This window comes from Tauraco erythrolophus, chromosome 5 (assembly GCF_009769465.1).
Source record: "Tauraco erythrolophus isolate bTauEry1 chromosome 5, bTauEry1.pri, whole genome shotgun sequence".
Taxonomy (NCBI): Eukaryota; Metazoa; Chordata; class Aves; order Musophagiformes; family Musophagidae; genus Tauraco; species Tauraco erythrolophus.
In genome coordinates, this window is record NC_141469.1 from 20,181,577 (window position 1) to 20,200,454 (window position 18,878).

At 42.9% G+C, this 18,878-nt stretch overlaps 1 protein-coding gene across 5 annotated transcripts in view; it reads right to left on the reverse strand.

Moving 5' to 3' along the window:
* Positions 1 to 3,809: 3,809 nt before the first annotated feature.
* The window catches only part of PRKG2 (protein kinase cGMP-dependent 2), a 37,315-nt gene continuing 22,246 nt past the window's right edge, over positions 3,810 to 18,878 (reverse strand). For 2 of the 5 annotated variants that reach the window (XM_086611479.1, XM_086611478.1), the window contains 10 exons: positions 14,638 to 14,736; positions 13,555 to 13,705; positions 12,137 to 12,273; positions 11,886 to 11,975; positions 11,504 to 11,645; positions 10,589 to 10,752; positions 9,768 to 9,890; positions 8,780 to 8,842; positions 4,791 to 4,857; positions 3,810 to 3,905 (listed from right to left, as the gene is read on the reverse strand). In XM_086611479.1, coding sequence (XP_086467605.1) covers positions 3,810 to 3,905; positions 4,791 to 4,857; positions 8,780 to 8,842; positions 9,768 to 9,890; positions 10,589 to 10,752; positions 11,504 to 11,645; positions 11,886 to 11,975; positions 12,137 to 12,273; positions 13,555 to 13,705; positions 14,638 to 14,736 — 1,132 coding nt within the window. Of the gene's footprint in view, positions 3,906 to 4,790; positions 4,858 to 8,779; positions 8,843 to 9,767; positions 9,891 to 10,588; positions 10,753 to 11,503; positions 11,646 to 11,885; positions 11,976 to 12,136; positions 12,274 to 13,554; positions 13,706 to 14,637; positions 14,737 to 18,717; positions 18,733 to 18,878 lie in introns of those variants that run through there. The other 3 variants (XM_086611480.1, XM_009977879.2, XM_009977878.2) reach the window with 3 other exon arrangements.

Genomic DNA, 18,878 nt, shown 5'->3' on the forward strand with positions numbered 1-18,878 from the left:
ATAAATACAATGGAAAAATACATTTAAAAGCTTTTTCTAAAACTTGGCACAATATTATTTTGACTGTAATAAAAATATTTCTGAGAGAAAGGCAAACAGACGCACAGAGAAAAATATCTACCTAATGTTTAGTGCCTGTCTAAATCCTGAAAAGAAAAATCTGGTCTTTGATATTGCTAAACAGAGTTAGTTGCAAGTGTTTAAATCATCTACAGTCCCAGCTTATAGCCTCTGCTCCACCCTCTCTGACTGTGTATGCTTAGCACTGTTCTGTACAGGCTTCGCTGGCTGCAAGTTTCCACAATAGTTTACAACCAGGCAGGGAAACAAAAGCAGCTAAATATGTAGTGTATTCCTCCATGGGCTCAATCCAACCTTCATTAAATTCAATGGAAAATATTCATAGAATCATAGAATGGTTTGGGTTGGAAGGGACCTTAAAGATCATCTAGTTACAACCCCCCTGCCATGAGCAGGGACACATTCCACCAGATCAGGGTGCTCAAAGCCTCGTCCAACCTGATATTCTCCTGCCTTTATTTGGACTGAATGTTATACAAGATATTTACATTGATTTGCTGTCAAAGCAATGGCCATCCAGCAATAAAAAATAATTGTAACCATGGAACAAATCGTGAAACTGCATCTGTGGCAGTCCCTTCCTCACTCAGTTGGGATAAGTCAAGACCAGCAGCTAGGAAGTCTAGCCAGCAGTGGTGAGTAGCTAAACCTTGAGCACACATTACAAGTTGCCTGGGAGGTTTTCCATCCAGCATGTGAAATGTAGTGTGCTGGGGCAGCTTTGATATAAAAATTAAGACTGGACTTTGTCTCAGTAGGAGCTGAAACAAATCCTAGCAGGGATTGCAGATGCTTTGATCCCATAAGCCCAGCATGACACATGGCATTTCTGTCATCACAACCACCAGAAAATCAGTTATCAGTATGATTTTAATTTTGGCAGTGAGATAATAAAGCCACAGTAAGGGCGAACATAGTGAATTCTGACAAAAAACGAGAGGGAGAAAGAGTAAGATGTGAAAGTAAAGCTAGTTCTTCTAGTAAACTATGCTTAGCTACAAAAGTTAATGATAAAAACATGCATTTCTACTTAAGCAATTTTCTCTTACCTATTATAAGTTACAATGGAACCTACTCAAAAGTAACAGACTTTGTTAAGAACATCACATAACAGACGTTCACATGCATTTCGCTTCAATAAAGCCCCCGTGATTTACACTGGGATCTGGAGCTTCAAGGTCTATTCTTTATTCAAGGTAAGACTAGCAGAGGTAGTTTCTACAGCAGTTGTGGTTCATCACTTATGTTACGAAAGCACAGAATTTTTCTGCTTCAGAAAGCAACAGAATTTTTCTGTATAAACTATGAATGCACAACATCCAATCTTAGCTGTTTGCTAGACTCCCTCGCTCAGGTGGTTTGACTGTTCTGGTTAGCGGTGATAGTTTGATGGGGGGGGTGTTCTGGTGGCAGGGGAGGGGATTTGCTCCCTGTGCCACCAGATCTGAGTCCCATCCCCCCCCGGGGGAGGTTGAGCCAAATTGGCGCCTCTGCGAATTGCCCTATTTAAGTTGGGACAAAGGGGCGGGAAAGGGCTTTTTGCTCAGGAGCGAGGAGAGAGCAGGAGGGCGCGGCCCTCGCTCCCGGCTCCCGGCCGGGCGGCTGCCCGGGCCCGGGCCGGCGCCACGTGCTCAAGATGGCGCCGGGGGAGCCGCATGGGGGGCTCGGGAAGCGCCCCGCTCCCGGGGTGCCAGCCGGGCCGAGCTTCCCCAGAGAGGATTAAGATCTAAGAGAAAACAACCACAACGACCGGGTCAGCAAAGATGGAGCAGGAGGAGGTGTACTGGAGCTGAGGCTTCCCTTGCAAATCGGTGTGAGATGGTAGGCGGCCCCCCTGCAGCCAAGGTGTACTCGGCGGAGCAGAGACCCACTCATGGCCCGTGGAGAAACCCACGTCGGGAAGGAGATGCCTGAGCCCGGGAGAGGTCGTGGAGCAGGGGATGCGCGACCAGGTACTGTTAATAATGGGGCATGGAATGCACGACGAGGTCGTGGAGGCATCTGGAATCCGTGGGACGACCCACGCCGACGCGAGTGGCAGCAGCTCCCTAAGAGGCCGAGACTGGTAAAGCCCGAACTGGTACAATCCATGGGGAAGGATTGCAATCCTGCGGGCAGGACTCATACTGGAAAAGTTTGGGGACTTTTTTCTTCGTGAGTAGGGGATCCACCGAAGCAAGGGAAAAATGGTGTAAAGGCTCCTCCTCCTTTAAGAAAGGAGCGGCAGTTAACAACATGGATGAACTGACCTGCGCTCCCCATTCCCTGTCCCCCTGCGCCGCCAGGGGGGGAAGGTAGAGCCAGGAAGGAAAGAAAATAGGGGGTGGGGAGGTTGTTGTTTTAAGATCTGGCCTTGTTTTCTCTTTTCTCCTCTCAAGTAACCGGTTTCGTTCCCTTGTCTCCTGTTAAGTAACTGTTAATAAATTGTTTTGTTTTATGAAGAAAGCCTGAGTGATGTTTTGCCCGGGACCATGTTTGGTGGGTGCTCCCTTTCGGTTCTTGTCTCGACCCTCAGTCCAAAAACCACGACATTAGCAATTTGTTTACTTGTACCAAAGTAGGTGAAGACAGAGCTTGAAAAATGGGGCTACAAATCACAATTATATTTTTATATTGTTTTTGAGAGGAGCTTGGAATGTCTTGCCTTTCTAAACCTCGTTAGTAGCCACTAGAGAGAAGGGAAGGTGGTCAAAAGCAAACAGAACATTCAAACTCATTCGTGAATAGAATTCCTTACAAGAGAAAAAAAACCTAGTTTTTGCTCTCTTATTTTCCCCTCCTATATAACTCAGAATAATTATGATGAATAATCTGATGAAATATAATTTGAAATGATAGTTCATACCTGGTGATACCAACTGTAACATTGAAATGGGTGGGATTTTTAGCACTGATGTGAACAGATCAGGAAAATATCAATGAAACCAATCTGAAAATATATTTGAAGGAAAAAATATGATTCTATACTCACATATTTTTTTCCTGCAAGATAAATGCATTTTGTCCATCTATTTTATCTTCACATTACATAAAAGCAAAACATTTGAAGCAGTAAGACCACAGGCAACTTCTATTATGTATATACCTTGTTTGCTACTGGATTCTCATTTGCCCTGTTATACGCTGTCTCACATGTTCATCCTGGTGCAAAACCAGACTGACAAAGCAGCAGCTTCCACAGTGATATCCTTTCAGCTCCAGCATCAGATCAGATCAACCTTTCAGTAAAAGTCTCTTTTCTACACTCTTCTGGATCAATGCAATACTAGCCATGATACGAAAAAGTGAAACACACAGCAGACTTAAGATAAAATGAAAAATAAATAGCTATAGTGTCAGCTGTTGACAAATGTCACAGAGTTATTGGCTTCCAATACTCATCCTCTCCATTCAAAATAAAGACATACAGTAATCTTGTCAATATCAAAATACTAGCTAGTGATATTTCCAATGGTGAAACCATAGTGTCTGAAAATGTTCATAGAGATATTTTATATCAAAAAAACCTTCAGGTTGCATCTATTGACTGAATGCATGCACTTGTTATAAAGAGGTGCACATAGATTTTGGTGAATTATCCAAATTCTCATTGCTGTACTGTCTTCTGACCTTCAAGGAACATTGTGGTTGTCACAAACCTTGTGTAATCTGATTTTAAGCAAGAAACAAGAGAGCAGGTTTAGAACTGATGCCTATGAGTCTCTATAAATGTCCAGGAAGAAAAAATATCAGAAATCCTTGTCCCAGCCTGAAAGTTCATCTGGGGGGGTTCCCTCTTCAGGTGGATAGCTGTCAAAGTAGCTGTAATCAGTTGGTCCAGACAACTAGGACATTAAAAACACAAAAAAATAGTTGTTTCAGTACATAATTTTTGAAAATACTCTCCCTTGATTATGCATCATTTTTATTGCTACCAGTGGAGGAATGAAAGACTACCATGATGTGGATGACTTATTTCAATGGATGCAATTCCTCATTCTTTAAAAGATAAATTACTGAGTAATTAAATTGTACAAAAGAACAGTAGCATTCACCTCCTTACACAAAAAAAAAAATCCCCAAATACTATCAAATCCTAGATTTCACCCAAAGGCCTACAAAGTCAGTAAGAAAACTGGGCCACACTGTGTACAATTTTGATTCAGATTTGTTTAAGACCAAATCTAGACTCACGGGGTAGCTACTCAAAGCAGATCTCAGAATTGGTTTTTGTTTCAAATTGAGTTCAAAGGGAATTTAAAATTCTTTACCTTCAATCATTTTTCATTTCAGGGCAAAGAGAAATAGCCCATTTAAAACAGGAAGCTCATTCAAGGATGTTCTGTTACTCAATAGTAAGAGAATACAGGAATTGGTACTCCGCACAATAATGTGAATAGTGTATCTTAATAATGTACCCATTACCAAGGAAAATATGTTTTTTCAGTATTTGTTTCTGACCAAATATCATCTATTCTAGTAATAATGAAAATCTACTGCAAAGTGCACGCCTGTGCATTTTAATAATAATATTTCCATTTTAAAACTGAATTTAAGCTATGTATCGCTTGCTGTCTCTCTTTCTTTCATTTGATTTTCATTAAAAATGGTGAGCTATAATAATTTAAACGCAGCTTTGATAAATCTCGCTCTCGCCTTCAGTTGTTTCTTTGTGACCAAGCACCATTATATTAGTAAAGTATTATGATATTAAAAGCCAAAGCCAATACCTCTCTTTTTAAAGGCGATGTTAATTTCCTCACTTGCAGACCATCCCAGTTTAAACCACTCAACCACCTGATTAAAAAGAAATGAGAGACAGACAGGGAGACACCAAGAGAGAAAGACAGATTGTTTTCTGTCATTGTACTATTAACAGCTGAAAAACGTGTGAATGAGGGTTATTTTCTGTGTTTTTCAGTAATGAGATGGCCCACATGGCACCAGGCTTTCTGGCACCGGATGGGATTCACCTTTCTCAAAGGGACAAAAGTGTCTTGGCTCATGAGCTAGTGGGGCTTTTCACAGGGCTTTAAACTAGACTTAAAGGGGGAGGGGGATAATATCAGGCTTGCCCAAGAGAAGCTGAGAGCAAGTGAAGAGCAGCAGAAGGGAATTCCAGCCACTCCAGCCAGTAAGTCAGTTTCATCAGGGGCCCAACTTAAATGCCTCTATGCAAACACATGTAGCACGGGGAATAAACAAGAGGAGTTAGAGGTGTGTGCACACCTGCAGGGTTATGATCTTCTTGGCATCACGGAGATGTGATGGGATGGCTCCTATGACTGGTGTGCTGGAATGGAAGGATACAGGCTCTTTAGGAAGGACAGGCAAGGGGGACAAGGAGGAGGTGTCACCCTCTATGTCAATGACCAGCTGGAGAGCATGGAGCTCCACTGGGGGATGGATGAGGAGCTAACTGAGAGCTTATGGGTCAGGATTAAAGGGAGGGCAGAGACAGGTGACATTATAGTGAAGGTCTGCTACAGGCTACCTGACCAGGAAGACCAAGCAGATGAGGCCCTCTATAGACAGGAGCAGCCTCATGTTCACGAGCCCTGGTCCTCATGGGGGACTTCAACCACCCTGGTATCTGTTGGAGGGTCAACACAGCAGGGCACAGGCAATCCAGGAGGTTCCTGGAATGCGTTGATGATAACTTCCTTCTCCAAGTGATAGAGGAGCCAATGAGGACAGGTGTTATGCTGGACCTTGTTCTCACCAAGAAGGAGGGATTGGTGGGGAATGTGAAACTCAAGGGCAGCCTTGGCTGTAGTGCCCTGAAATGGTGGAGTTCAAGATCCTTAGGGCAGCAACGAGGAAGCAGAGCAAGTTCACTACTCTGGATTTCAGGAGAGCAGACTTTGGCCTCTTCAGGATCTGCTTGGTAGAATACCATGGAATAAAGCCCTGGAGGGAAGAGGGGCCCAAGAAAGCTGGTTAATATTCAAAGATCACCTCCTCCAAGCTCAGGAGTGGTGCATCCCAACAAAGAGGAAGTCAGACAGGAACACCAGGAGGCCTGAACGGATGAACAAGGAGCTGCTGAACAAACTCAAACACAGAAGGGAAGCCTACAGAGAGTGGAAGCAAGGACAGATAGCCTGGGAGGAATACAAAGAAATCATCAGAGCAGCCAGGGATCAGGTTAGGAAAGCTAAAGCCTGATAGAATTAAATCTGGCCAGGGACATCAAGGGCAACAAGAAGAACTTCTATAGGTAGGTCAGTGATAAAAGGAAGACTAGGGGAAATGTGGGTCCTCTCTGGAAGGAATCGGGAGGCCTGGCTACCCAGGACATAGAGAAGTCTGAGGTACTCAGTGACTTTTTTACCTCAGCCTTCACTGGCAAGTGCTCCAGCCGCATCACCCAAGTCGCAGAAGGCAAAGACAGGGACTGTGAGAATGAAGAACTGCTCACTGTAGCAGAAGATCAGGTTCAAGACTATCTAAGGAACCTGGAGGTGACAAGTCCATGGGACCTGATGAGATGCAACCGCGGGTCCTGAGGGAACAGGCAGATGAAGTTTCTAAGCCACTATCCATCATATTTGAGAAGTCCTGGCAGTCCGGTGAAGTTCCCACTGACTGGTAAAGGGGAAACAGCCCTCTATATTTAAAAAGGGAAAAAGGGAATACCCAGGATACTACAGGCCAGTCAGTCTCACCTCTATGCCTGGAAAGATCATGGAGCAGATGCTCCTCGCAACTATGCTAAGGCACCTGGAAATAAGGAGGTGATTGATGACAGTTCATGTGGTTTCACTAAGGGCAAATCGTGCCTGACAAATTTGGTGGCCTTCTACGATGGGGTTACAGTTCTGGTGGGTAAAGGAAGAGCAACTGACATCATCTACTTGGACTTGCCCAAAGCATTTGACACTGTCCTGCATGACATCCTTGTCTCTGAATTGGAGAGACACAGATGTGATGGATGGATGAGTGGGTGGGTAAGGAATTGGCTGGACGGTCCCATTCAAAGAGTTGTGGTCAATGGCCAAGTGGAGACCAGTGATGAGTGGCGATCCTCAGGGGTCACTATTGGGTCTGGTGCTGTTCAACATCTTTGTTGGCGACACAGACAGTGGGATTGAGTGCACCGTCAGCAAGTTTGCTGACGACACCAAGCTGTGTGGTGTAATTGACACACTGGAGGCAAGGGATGCCATCCAGAGGGATCCTGACAAGCTTGAGAGGTGGGCCCATGAGAACCTCATGAAGTTCAACAAGGCCAAGTGCAAGGTCCTGCACATGGGTCAAGACAATCCCAAACAGAAATGCAGGCTGGGCAGGGATTGGATTGAAAACAGCCCTGAGGAGAAGGACTTGGGGATGCTGGTTGATGAGAAGCGCAACATGAACCAGCAATGTGCACTGGCAGCCCAGAAAGCCAGTCGTATCATGGGCTGCATCAAAAGAAACATGGCCAGCAGGTCAAGGAGGGTGATTCTGCCCCTCTGCTCTGCTCTCGTGAGACCCCGTCTGGAGTACTGCGTCCAGCTCTGGGGACCTCAACATTAGAAAGATATGGAGCTGTTGGAATGAGACCAGAGGAGGGCCACTAAGATGATCAGAGGGCTGGAGCACCTCTCCTGTGAAGATAGGCTGAGAGAGTTGGGGTTGTTCAGCCTGGAGAAGAGAGGGCTCCAGGGTCACCTTCTGTCAGCCTTCCAGTACTAAAAGGGAGCCTACAAGGAAGTTGAAGAGGGACTTTTTACAAGGGCATGTAGTGAAAGGACAAAGGTAATGGCTTTAAACTGGAAGAGATTAGACCTAAGGAAGAAATTCTTCACTCTGAGGGTGGTGAAGCACTGGAACAGGTTGCCCAGAAGTTGTGGCTGCCCTATACCTGGAAGTGTTCAAGGTCAGGCTGGACGAAGCTTTGAGCAACCTGATCTAGTGGAAGATGTGAGTGACAGGGGAGATGGAACTATATAATCTTTAAGGTCCCTTCCAACCCAAATCATTCTATGATTCTATAAGACAAAAATGTGTCATGACAACTTCTACCCATGTGACAACATAGTTGTTAGCAGGAGGAAACTTGAGCACTGTCATTGCCATACAAGGGAGTGGTGGCAGGGGGAGCTTCAGGACTACCAGATAAATTGCATCTCCTCTGAACAGAAGTGCCAAAGTGACAGGCAGGTTAATATATGCATAAGCACAGTCATGCAAAGATGCATGTGTCCCCTTGGAATTCCACCCTCTGTTAACAGCATGAGAAGACGAAGACAAGCAGAAAAGTCAAAGTACTTCTTTTCCCAAGCACAGACCGCAGGACTTAGAAACAACTCAGATAAAAAGAAAAAGCGGGAAATATTTAACCCACAGAGGGCATTTTTCATTAGAAGAAAGAGGACAAAAACCTAATATTGCTCTGGAGCTCTTAACTATCATTCTTAAAAAGCAACTGTTTAAGGGTCGGGAGGTCTGAAAGGCAGATGCTGAACTGGCATCAATTTTTCTGAGAACTGAATTAAACTCCTACATCAGCAACTTGCGACAAATCCGGTAAGCAAGATGTTTCTAGGTAGTCATGCTGAGGATTTATGTTTGTATCATCGCTTGTCGTAGTTGCAAATATACTCAATAGCAACAGAGATCTCTCTTACGCAATATGCCTGGAAGTGCCTGGATCTTTATGGGTTTACTAATCTATTAAAAATATTTTCAAATTAAAAATCAAATTTTCTTCTTGGCAATCTCTTTCACTTACCTGTGCTTCTTGATGTCATTAATTCCATTCCTCAGGCTTCCCAATCTTTCTGTAGGGTTTTGCCTTAAAAAAAAACATAAAAAGAATACAGATAAGAATTTAAAAAATGTTATTCTTTTTTTAAAAGAGCATTTACAGGTGCTAACTGCTTGCATTTAACAGTTACACAGGGAAGGATCTTGCATACAACAAGTGGTCTCATAAGGAGACATAATGAGGTGTTGCTCACTGTTTTTTTCTTTTGAGGATGAAGAAACTTCCAGGAAGCCAGAACAGTATCACTCTGCTGTGAGAAGCAGCAGAAGGAAATCAACTAGTTGAATTTTAGTTGCATGCCTTTTTTTTCTTGGCCAGCAGGTCTAGTCATGAGTTACAAAAGGAGGCAGACCAAAAATTTCCAGCTACAAAGATCCTTTCAGTCCTGCTGCACAAACACGGTGTATACAGTTTCTAGAGCCGTGAATGAAATCTCACTGGAGCTGGGAGTTCAAAGTCAGCAGTGCCACCAGCCACAGGTTGTGCATGCCACTGTGCACTGATGCTTCTGAGTTATGTGGCCCTTTTGAAATACCACCTTTTTGCATATTTTCAAGTGGGCTTAAATCGGTCTTTAAGTGCCCTACGCTTTCTGTAGAAGCTATATGCCTAACTAATTTTGGAAACATTTTTTAAAAACACTGTGTTTGATAATAAAATTAAATAATTTAGCTCTTTCCTGAGCTGCACTTAATAAATTTTCCCTAAGATGTGTTTCAGAAGAAAGCCCAGACATAGAGAAAGCCCACAGCCTGCATGTGTAGGTTATACCTCTGCAGACTAAGAGGTATGACACGCACTCAGAGGTGCGAATGCGTACTGAATACAAGAGAATAGACCATGCTTGGCATAACAATTTTAAATGAAGTTTTCAGGCATTCAGCACTCTAGCCTGTATCTTTAATAGCTCAATCTATCTACACCTGGCTCAGCCACAAACTGCCCCTCCTACCTGCAGAGTCTGCGGATCAAATCCTCAGGCCGCCTTGTTATAATTTTAGGAAAATCCAGCTTTTCAATGCCTTTGAGAATCAAATTATATGTCATCATTTGATCAGCTCCAGAGAATGGTGGACTACAAAAAGAAAACAACACTGATAAATGGAATGGCTGGCAAGAGCAGATATGGCCATGGCCATTTCTCATCAAAGCAAATATTTGAGAATATGGAAAAAAAACCCCACCTTCCCAGTTTTACAACATTCAGCCTTTCAGTCTGTTTAACATATTAGAAAGGTTTGAAGCTGAGAAGCTTACTGTAGGTACCAGGGAAAACACATGACGGTATGTGTCCCTCTAAGTTAGCTCTGTCTCTAGCCTAACTCAGAGAAGCTTCCATGTTGTACTACCATTGAGCATTCACAAAGAGTTGGCTCAGAAGCATGCACGGAGGCAAAGAATGAGCCCTGCTTACAGTTCACCCACCCCACTGTACCCCGTCATCCATGAAAGGGTAAAAGAACAGTTTGCTGCCAGCTGTTCCACACAGGAAATATCATCACCAGCTAAAGGAGCTCTACATCAGCCACTTATAGCTAGTGTCTGGCTTTTTCCCTGGATGGATAAGCCAGAACTGAGAATATGTCCTACACATTGTCCGTGACGTTTCTGAAATGATGGAAGATAAGACATGCATAAGAGGCAAAAAGAAGTATTATTTTGTGAGTCATTCCTATTTACTGATGGGAAAAAACCTAAACTTTATTTTAAAAATAACCTTGAAAAAGTTTCTAAAAACAAAGAAGGTAAGAACTTGGAGTAGGAGGCACTTACCTGCCAGTAAGGAGTTCATAAACAAGAATCCCAAGGGACCAAAAATCCACACTGAAGTCATGGCCTTTACTCAGAATGACTTCAGGGGCAACATACTCAGGGGTTCCACAAAACGTCCAGGTTTTCTGCCCTGATTCGATCTTCTTTGCAAATCCAAAATCAACCTGATCAAAATCAACATATGCTGCACAATGCAGAGGTGTTTTGCACTGGGAAGCCTTAAGGTTTTAACTGCTTCCTCACCTCCTGCAAAGATCTCAGAGTTACCAGTTTACAGCTAAAACAATCACATAGTGTTGTTGTGAAGAAGAAAGAAGTAATTCCACTGGATTACCAAATGTTATAGAACCGATCCATTTATTCTCACGAGTAATTTCCTGAGTTATTTTCCTTTTGGATAGAACAACCCATGTTTTCCTTGGGGACACAAGATTTACAGTCCATGGAAAATGGGGGTTGCTCATTGTCCTCAGAGCGGGTGTTTCAAGCTCTTTGCACTTTTCACAGTCATAAGCAAGTATGGCAGGAGCTCTTACTGTGTTCCCTCTCTACAGAGATAATGTAGAACCTATGGTTGCTTGAGGCCAGACAGGGAGATAATTCAGCACCTGGGAAAAGTGGTTCCTGCCTTTACGTTAAGATTGGCTGCTGAGAGAAATTATTTTTGCTGTTTATGCTGTGGCAAGAGCTCTCAGAGGCTGCAAATCCCAGTTTGTCTGTGGCTTGCAATGGCTTTGCAACACCTTCATTTCTCACTATGCAATGAGTAGCCTGCCCTCTTTTCTACTGAAGCGTAAGGGTTATTAAACTTCGGGATCCTGGTACTATAATCACATGCTATCTATTTCTATCCCCTCTGCAAGAAAACAGGATACAGGCACAAAAGAATAACATTACAAAGGGATTACATCTTACCAGTTTTATATATCCTTCAGCATCCAAAATTAAATTTTCTGGCTTCAAGTCTCTGTAGATAATTCCTATGTGATGTAGATAGTCAAAAGCCTCTGTCACACACCCAACACAGAACTTGGTAGTGGCTTCATCAAAGCTGCCCCTGGAACAAAAATAATAACAGTCCTTGCAGACAATTAACTTCTAAAAATGCCTCGCTCATTGACCAGATAACCCAGAATATTAACAGCTTTTTTGCACTAACTTTCAGTACATCACTCGTGGTTGAAACCTGAACCAAACATCTTTTCATTGGACAGCCTTGGAGAGAGAACCTACTCGGCAGATGTATGAAGCCGACTGATGATTTTAAAGGACAAGTTTCCACATTGTTTGCGGTTACCTGTCTCTCAGCAAGCTCCACAATTCCCCTCCAAGGCAAGCCTCCAGTAGCATGTACACATACTTACTATCTTTGAATGTGCGGTATAGTCTGTGGAGACAAATGGCAGCAATTTAGGAAAAGCAAAATAAAATGTGAGACTTGCAATGTCTTTTCTCCAGAACTCACATATGCCAAGCCTCAGCCTTAATAACGCTGTCCAGTGGATCAAGGGGGGGTCAGCTTCCAAGGAAACCTTATAGTCTACTCACTTTACAATGAATGGAGAACATATCTGTTCAAGGATTTTCTTCTCAGAATAGATATGCTCTTGTTGTTTGGTGTCCACTACGTGTCTCTTCTTTATACACTTCATAGCAAAAGCCATGTTCTCATTTTTCACTTTAACCTGTGAATAAAAATAATAAGTACATGTGAGGCAAAGAAAGGATGTTTTACCAATCTGTTCTTAGTAGGTACACTGATATCCATCTCTTTCAGGACTGAAATTGATGACTGTAATGAAGGTCAAAGTCCAGATTTTCTGCAGAACTGTTCTGTATGATTTTAAGTCAAGCATTAGATCTTTTTAGTATCCTGGTTTCCACTTGTAAAATGAGAAGAAGGTTCCCTGTGTTCATTTTATGTGTGCAAAATAGCAGCAGTTTGGATAGGTACTATATTTTACAATGAGTTTATACCACAATGGGTCCTAATTTCAATTTATGATTTCTAAACACTAGCATAATACAAAGAACAAAAAGCAGAAGCAGTTTATGAAGACTGCAAATTATTTTACATTACACTGAAATACTATCCAATATGCAATAAAGAGGTGGAAGTTAAAACAGGGCTTCCAGGAAACCAAGGAAGCAGCTATTGGTGTTCTACAGCTGCCTGATAATTCAGTTTTTAGCTTATTATTCAGGTGATGTTGTAGAATTTCTATCGGGGCAGTCAGCCAGTGTGGAAATTTGTTTTGTGAAGCATGAATTAGAATAAAACAATTGATGGTCTAACTACTGTAAGGGATTATTGACTTCACTAAAATCATATAGTCTCCTTTAATTTCCCATTACCTTCGGCAGCCTGCACAAGAAGCATTCACATTTTTTTCAGATGTTTTCTACTCAGCCAAAGAAGAGTGGAATTTAAGACTTTAGTCTAATGAGGCTCTTTGCATCCCAGAAACACAGCGGTTCACGCTACTGAATATGACTCAAAAGAGCCATTACAAACTGTTGGAAATTCAAAGTCAACACAGCTCAGAGCTAGATCACACTAGTTATAGTTGCTGTGGGGCATACCAAAGCAATTCTAACAACATAGGCTATATGGTACTGGAGATTAGTTCAGGTCCAGGCAGAATCTTGGGAAAAGGCCTTCAATTCAGGGAACGCAATGCAGGTAGGCACATGTGTAAACTCCACGTGCACAAGCTGAGGAATATATATCTAGTGACCAGGAAGGTACTTTTATCAGCAGGGGACAAAGGCACACAAGAACGGATTTGTTTCTTTGAACACTGAAGTCCTGAAAATACTTTTTAACTATGCACCGCTTTATATAGAATTACCTCTGCCTGAAAGGCACAAGCATGCAGAATATTAAAAGCCTTCACATTTTTCAATGGTTAAATCAATCATCTAAGACACAGAACTGCCTGAATATGTTTAAAACAAACTCTTACAAGCTCAACCCTTCCGAACCCACCAACACCCAGAGTTGTGACAACTTCTAAATTCTGGAATGGGGAAGGAGGGAACTGGGCTACTTTCTCCTTCAGCTCTATCACCTCCAAAGACACCTCTTTGGTCAACTGTCCACAGAAGGATCTTCCTCTGCATTAAGAAAATTAACATAGGTTAGTGCTTTCCTTGACAGCAACCTGTATCATAATACTCTAATACTCTTACAAAAAAAAAAAAAAAAATAAAAGCCTTCTTATTTCCTAATAGGATCTTAATTTTATTTTATGCAGAAGCACTTTCTTTCTGGACATCCTGTGGCAGTAAAGTAGATGCAAAATGCTACTGAAGTTCACTGACTACAATCAACAGTATTTTTATAAAGAGCTGATCCATGGTGAGGTTCCTAATTGTCCAGTCAGCTGCAAAACTTTGGGCACTCCAAGTTGAAGAACCAATTTCTGAAGCGCTATATACCAGTTCTAGTAGAATGATCAGAAATAAAAGTGCAGCTATATTTCTAAAGAAGAAAAAAATACTCTGCTAATCTTCCAACAGTGCTCAGGTTGAAATCAGAGGCAGATAAACTGAAAGTTTGGTCCACAGCTAAAAGCAAACTCTTTAATAGCACTAGTGCTACACTGAATCATTAAAAATAAACTGTTTCTTTTATGTCTGCTTATTTCTATTTGAAATGGTAATTAGTCTTTTGTACAGTAATAACATTTCATTAACTCAATTGGGAGTTAAAGTTGACCTTTAGGGGTTTTAACAGGCAAAGAATTTACCATCAGAATGCAAAAAAAAAATTATTTGAGCACACTTTCACTTCTTTTCTGAGCTTAGTTTTTGTAGGATAGAGCAAATTCTTGGTTGGAAGTCAATATATTGAGATTCTATGTAATTTTTGTTTCAGAAAAAATTTCTTGAACACCATAAGCATATCCAGACAGTTATATAATAGTGATTGCTATCATTTCTAAGGGTCCATCTCCATCAACTACCATCCATGATTTTACTTACATATCTATCACTCTTTTTTATGATTACTGCTAAAGATGTACTTAGCACATCATCTGACTTACTTTGCATGTCGCTTTTCATCAGCCTGGGCCAGATTAGCCACATAACCTTCAAGGTAAGTTTGAAGCTCCTCGTAAGTTCCAACAGTTTGATTAAATGTCCTAAAACATGAATAAAACAGTATAAACTACTGAACATACAGTGCAAAGAGAAAGAAATCACTATCTGTGCTGCTGCACCAAGGCTTTACATTGCCTCTAAGTCATGACCCAGGTGAGCTTTACGCCATCACTTTGACAGTACACAGCTTTGAAGAGGCAGTAACCAGCTGAAGTACCAAACTTGGTTTGCCAGAGGGTAGGGGGAAAAAATGCCTGATCTCCTCAGTTCATGTTATGTTTAAATAATATAGAGCAGGCTGGGTGTACTTTGCCTCCCACATGCACTATGGTTATGAAGTGTGGTTCCACCATCCCTGCCACAGGAACCAGATTTGCGTGAGTCCAGGCTATCAGTCCTTCCATCCCAATGGACAGAGCCCTTGGCATACAGTGCCAAAGCAACTGAGATCACCTCTCCTACTTCACAGGTGAGTGACAACACTGTGGGAAGAATAGATGTAGAATAGACTACTTCAGTTGGAAGGGACCTACAACGATCATCTAGTCCAACTGCCTGACCAATTCAGGGCTGACCAAGTTGAAGTACATTACTAAGGGCACTGCCCAGAAGCCTCTTAAACACTGACAGGCGCGGAGCATTGACCACCTCTCTAGGAAGCCTGTTCCAGTGTTTGATCACCCTCTCGGTAAAGAAATGCTTCCTAATATCCAATCTAAACTTCCCCTGATGCAGCTTTGAACCATTCCCACGTGTCCTATCACTGGATACCAGGGAGAAAAGATCCACAGTTCCCTCTCCTCTTTCCTTCCTCAGGAAGCTGTAGAGAGCAAAGAGGTTGCCCCTCAACCTCCTTTTTTTCAAACTAGACAAACTCAAAGTCCTTAGCTACTCCTTATTGGACATATCTTCCAACCCTTCTACCAGCTTTGTTGCTGTCCTCTGGACACAGTCAAGGACCTTAACATCCTTCTTAAATCGTGGGACCCAGATCTGCAAACAGTAATCAAGGTGAGGCTGCATCAGTGCTGAATACAGCTGGATAATCACCTCTTTTGACCGGCTGGTTATGCTGTGTTTGATGCACCCCAAGACACAGTTTGCCCTCTTGGCTGCCAGGGCACTGCTGACTCACATTGAGCCTGCTGTTGACCAGCAGCCCTGGATCCCTTTCTGCAGAGCTGCTCTCCATCCTCTCCTCTCCCAATTTATACTTGTGCCCCACATTAATCCATCCTAGATGCAGAATCCGGCATTTTGACTTGTTAAATTTCATCCTGTTAGTCATTGCCCAATGCTCCAGTCTAGCTAGATCCCTCTGCAAGGCATCTTGTCCCTCAAGAAAGGCAAGTCTCAACAGCACCTCCCACTTTGGTATCATCAGCAGACTTGCTAATGGTGCATTCAATTCCTGCATCCAGGTCATTGATAAATATATTGAACAGAACAGGCCCTAGAATTGAAACCTGAGGAACACTGCTGGTGATCACTCTATTCACTACAACCCTTTGAGCTCTACCCTTCAGCCAGGTTTTGACCCAGTGCACCATGAACCCGTTCATCCCACAGCTGGACAACTTGTCCGGAATGCTGTGAGGGAGAGTATCAAAAGTCAGAAAACCTGTATCCACCGCATTCCTTTCATTCACTAGGCGGGTGACCTTATCATAGAAGGATAAGGCAGGGGGTTTGGAACTAGATGATCTTTGAGGTCCCTTCCAACCCTAACCATTCTATGATTCTATGATTCTATGATATCAGATTAGTTAAACAGAACTTTTTCTTTGTGATTACATTATTCTTTAAATGGCTTTCAATAGTACCATAATCTCCTTAATTTTTCAAAGCACTGAGGTTAGACTAACAGGTCTGTAGTTCTCTGGGTCTTCCCTCATGCCCTTTTTGTAGATTGGAATAACATTGGCCAGCTTCCAGTCAGCAGGGACCTCCCCAAACTCCCAAGACCTTTGGTAGATGATCAAGAGGAGTCCTGCCATAACATCTGCTAGCTCCTTCGTTACTCTGGGATGAATCCCATTAGGCTCCAGGGACTTGTGAACATTCAGCAGATACAGCTGGTCCCTTACAATTCAGTGTCCACAAATGGAAAGTCACTGTTCCCACACTCATGGTCCTCTGAGTCAGGGAACTGGGCAGCCCAAAGTCTATCAGTATTATTAAAGACTGAGGCAAAAAAAGCATTGAATGTCTCTGCTTTTTCTTCATCCCTATTAGTCAGATCACAGAATCATAGAATCATAGAATGGTTAGGGCTGGACCTTCTAAGGTCATCTAGTCCAACCCCCCTGCAAGAAACAGGGATATCTCCAACTAGATCAGGTTGCTCAGGGCCTCGTACAACCTGGCCTTGAATGTCTCCAGGGATGGAGCATCCACCACCTCTCTGGGCAACCTGTTCCAGTGTTCTACAAATCTCATGGTAAAAAATTTTTTCCTAATATCCAATCTGAATCTACTTCCCTCTATTTTAAAACCATTACCCCTTGTCCTATCACAACAGGCCCTCCTGAACAGCCTCTCCCCATCTTTCCTGTAGGCCCCCTTGAGGTACTGGAAGACCGCTATAAGGTCACCCCGGAGCCTCCTCTTCTCCAGGCTGAACAGCCCCAACTCTTTCAGCCTGTCCTCATAGGAAAGGTGCTCCAGCCCTCTTATCGAGATATTGATAAGATGACCATCTTCAACAAGTATCTGTTCAATGTTTTCTTTAGATCACTTGCTATTAACATACTTTAAAAAGCCTTTCTTGTTATTTGAAACAACACTGGCCAGTTTCAGGTCTAGTTGAGCTTTGGCCTTTCGTGCCTTCCTGCATATATGAACCACAGCTCTGTAATCTTCCTGTGAAGCCTGATCTCACTTCCAGAGATGATACAATTTCTTTTTCCTCTCGAGCTCCACGAGGAGTTCCCTGTTCAGCCAAGCTGGTCTTCTGCTCCACTTGCTTGACTTATGACACAGTGGGGTTGCCTGCTCCTGTGCTTCTAAAAGGTGGTTCTTAAAGACTGACCAGCACTTGTGGACTCCTAAGCCCTCAAAAGCAGATTCCCAGGGTACTCTGCTAAATAGCTCCCTGAACAGCTTAAAGTTTGCTTTCTTGAAATTCAGGGTAGCAACTCTGCTGTCCTTTTTTCTCATTATATGAAAAATTTTGAACTCCACCATTTCATGATATCTGTGGCAAAGTCAGTCACCTACCATCACATCCCCCATGAGTCCTTCTCTATTCACAAATAGCAAGTCTAGGAGGGCATCTTTCCTAGTTGGGTCTCTGAGTACCTGTGACAAGAAGTTATCTCCTACAAATGTCAAGAATTTCCAAGACCTGCTTGTCATAGCAGTATGATATTCCCCGTTGATGTCTGGGAAGTTGAAATCTTCCATAAGGACAAGGGCTACTCATCCAGAAAGTCCTCCTAATTGTCTATAGAATAACTCATCAGTGCTTACATCCTGGTAGACATCCGGTACAACATCCCTTTTGTTTTCCATCCCCCTAATCCTCACCCAGAGGCTCTCAACCATATCATCACTAACTGTAAGGGCTGTACAATCAAGCCTCTCCCTTATGCATAGTGCGACACCTCCATCTTGCCTGTCCTGTCTATGCGTCCTGAACAGCCTGTAGCCCTCCATTCCAGCACTTCGATTGTGGGACTCATTCCACCAAGTGTCACTAATACCAATCATATTGTAGCTCTGGGAGCTGACCCACGCTTCCATTTCATCCTGTTTGTTTCTTATACTGCATTGTGTTGGTGCACAAGCATTTCAGATATACTCCTGAGCCCTCTGTACTCCCAGGAGCAGCATAAATGTTCCTACTAGCATTGCCATCCTCCAGCAATGCCATGCCAACCCTTGGCTTACCTACTGCAATCCTGTTGGTATTCCCTAGAATGCACCAGCTTTGGCATGCTTCTCTGCAATCTATTTAAACAAGCTAAAGAAGACAACAGGAAAATTCAGCTGTATTCACAGAAAAAAACAGCTGTATTCACAGTCCAAGATGCCATTTCCTGGGTTAGAGTAGAATCTTAGCCCTCAGTAGGAGCCCTTTTGGGATGCAGCAAGGAAAAGAATGGTGGCTATCCACATTCCAAGTAAGCATCCTTACAGCTAGCCCTGAGAAATGTGGGTTTGCTGTTTCACTTTCCGCCAG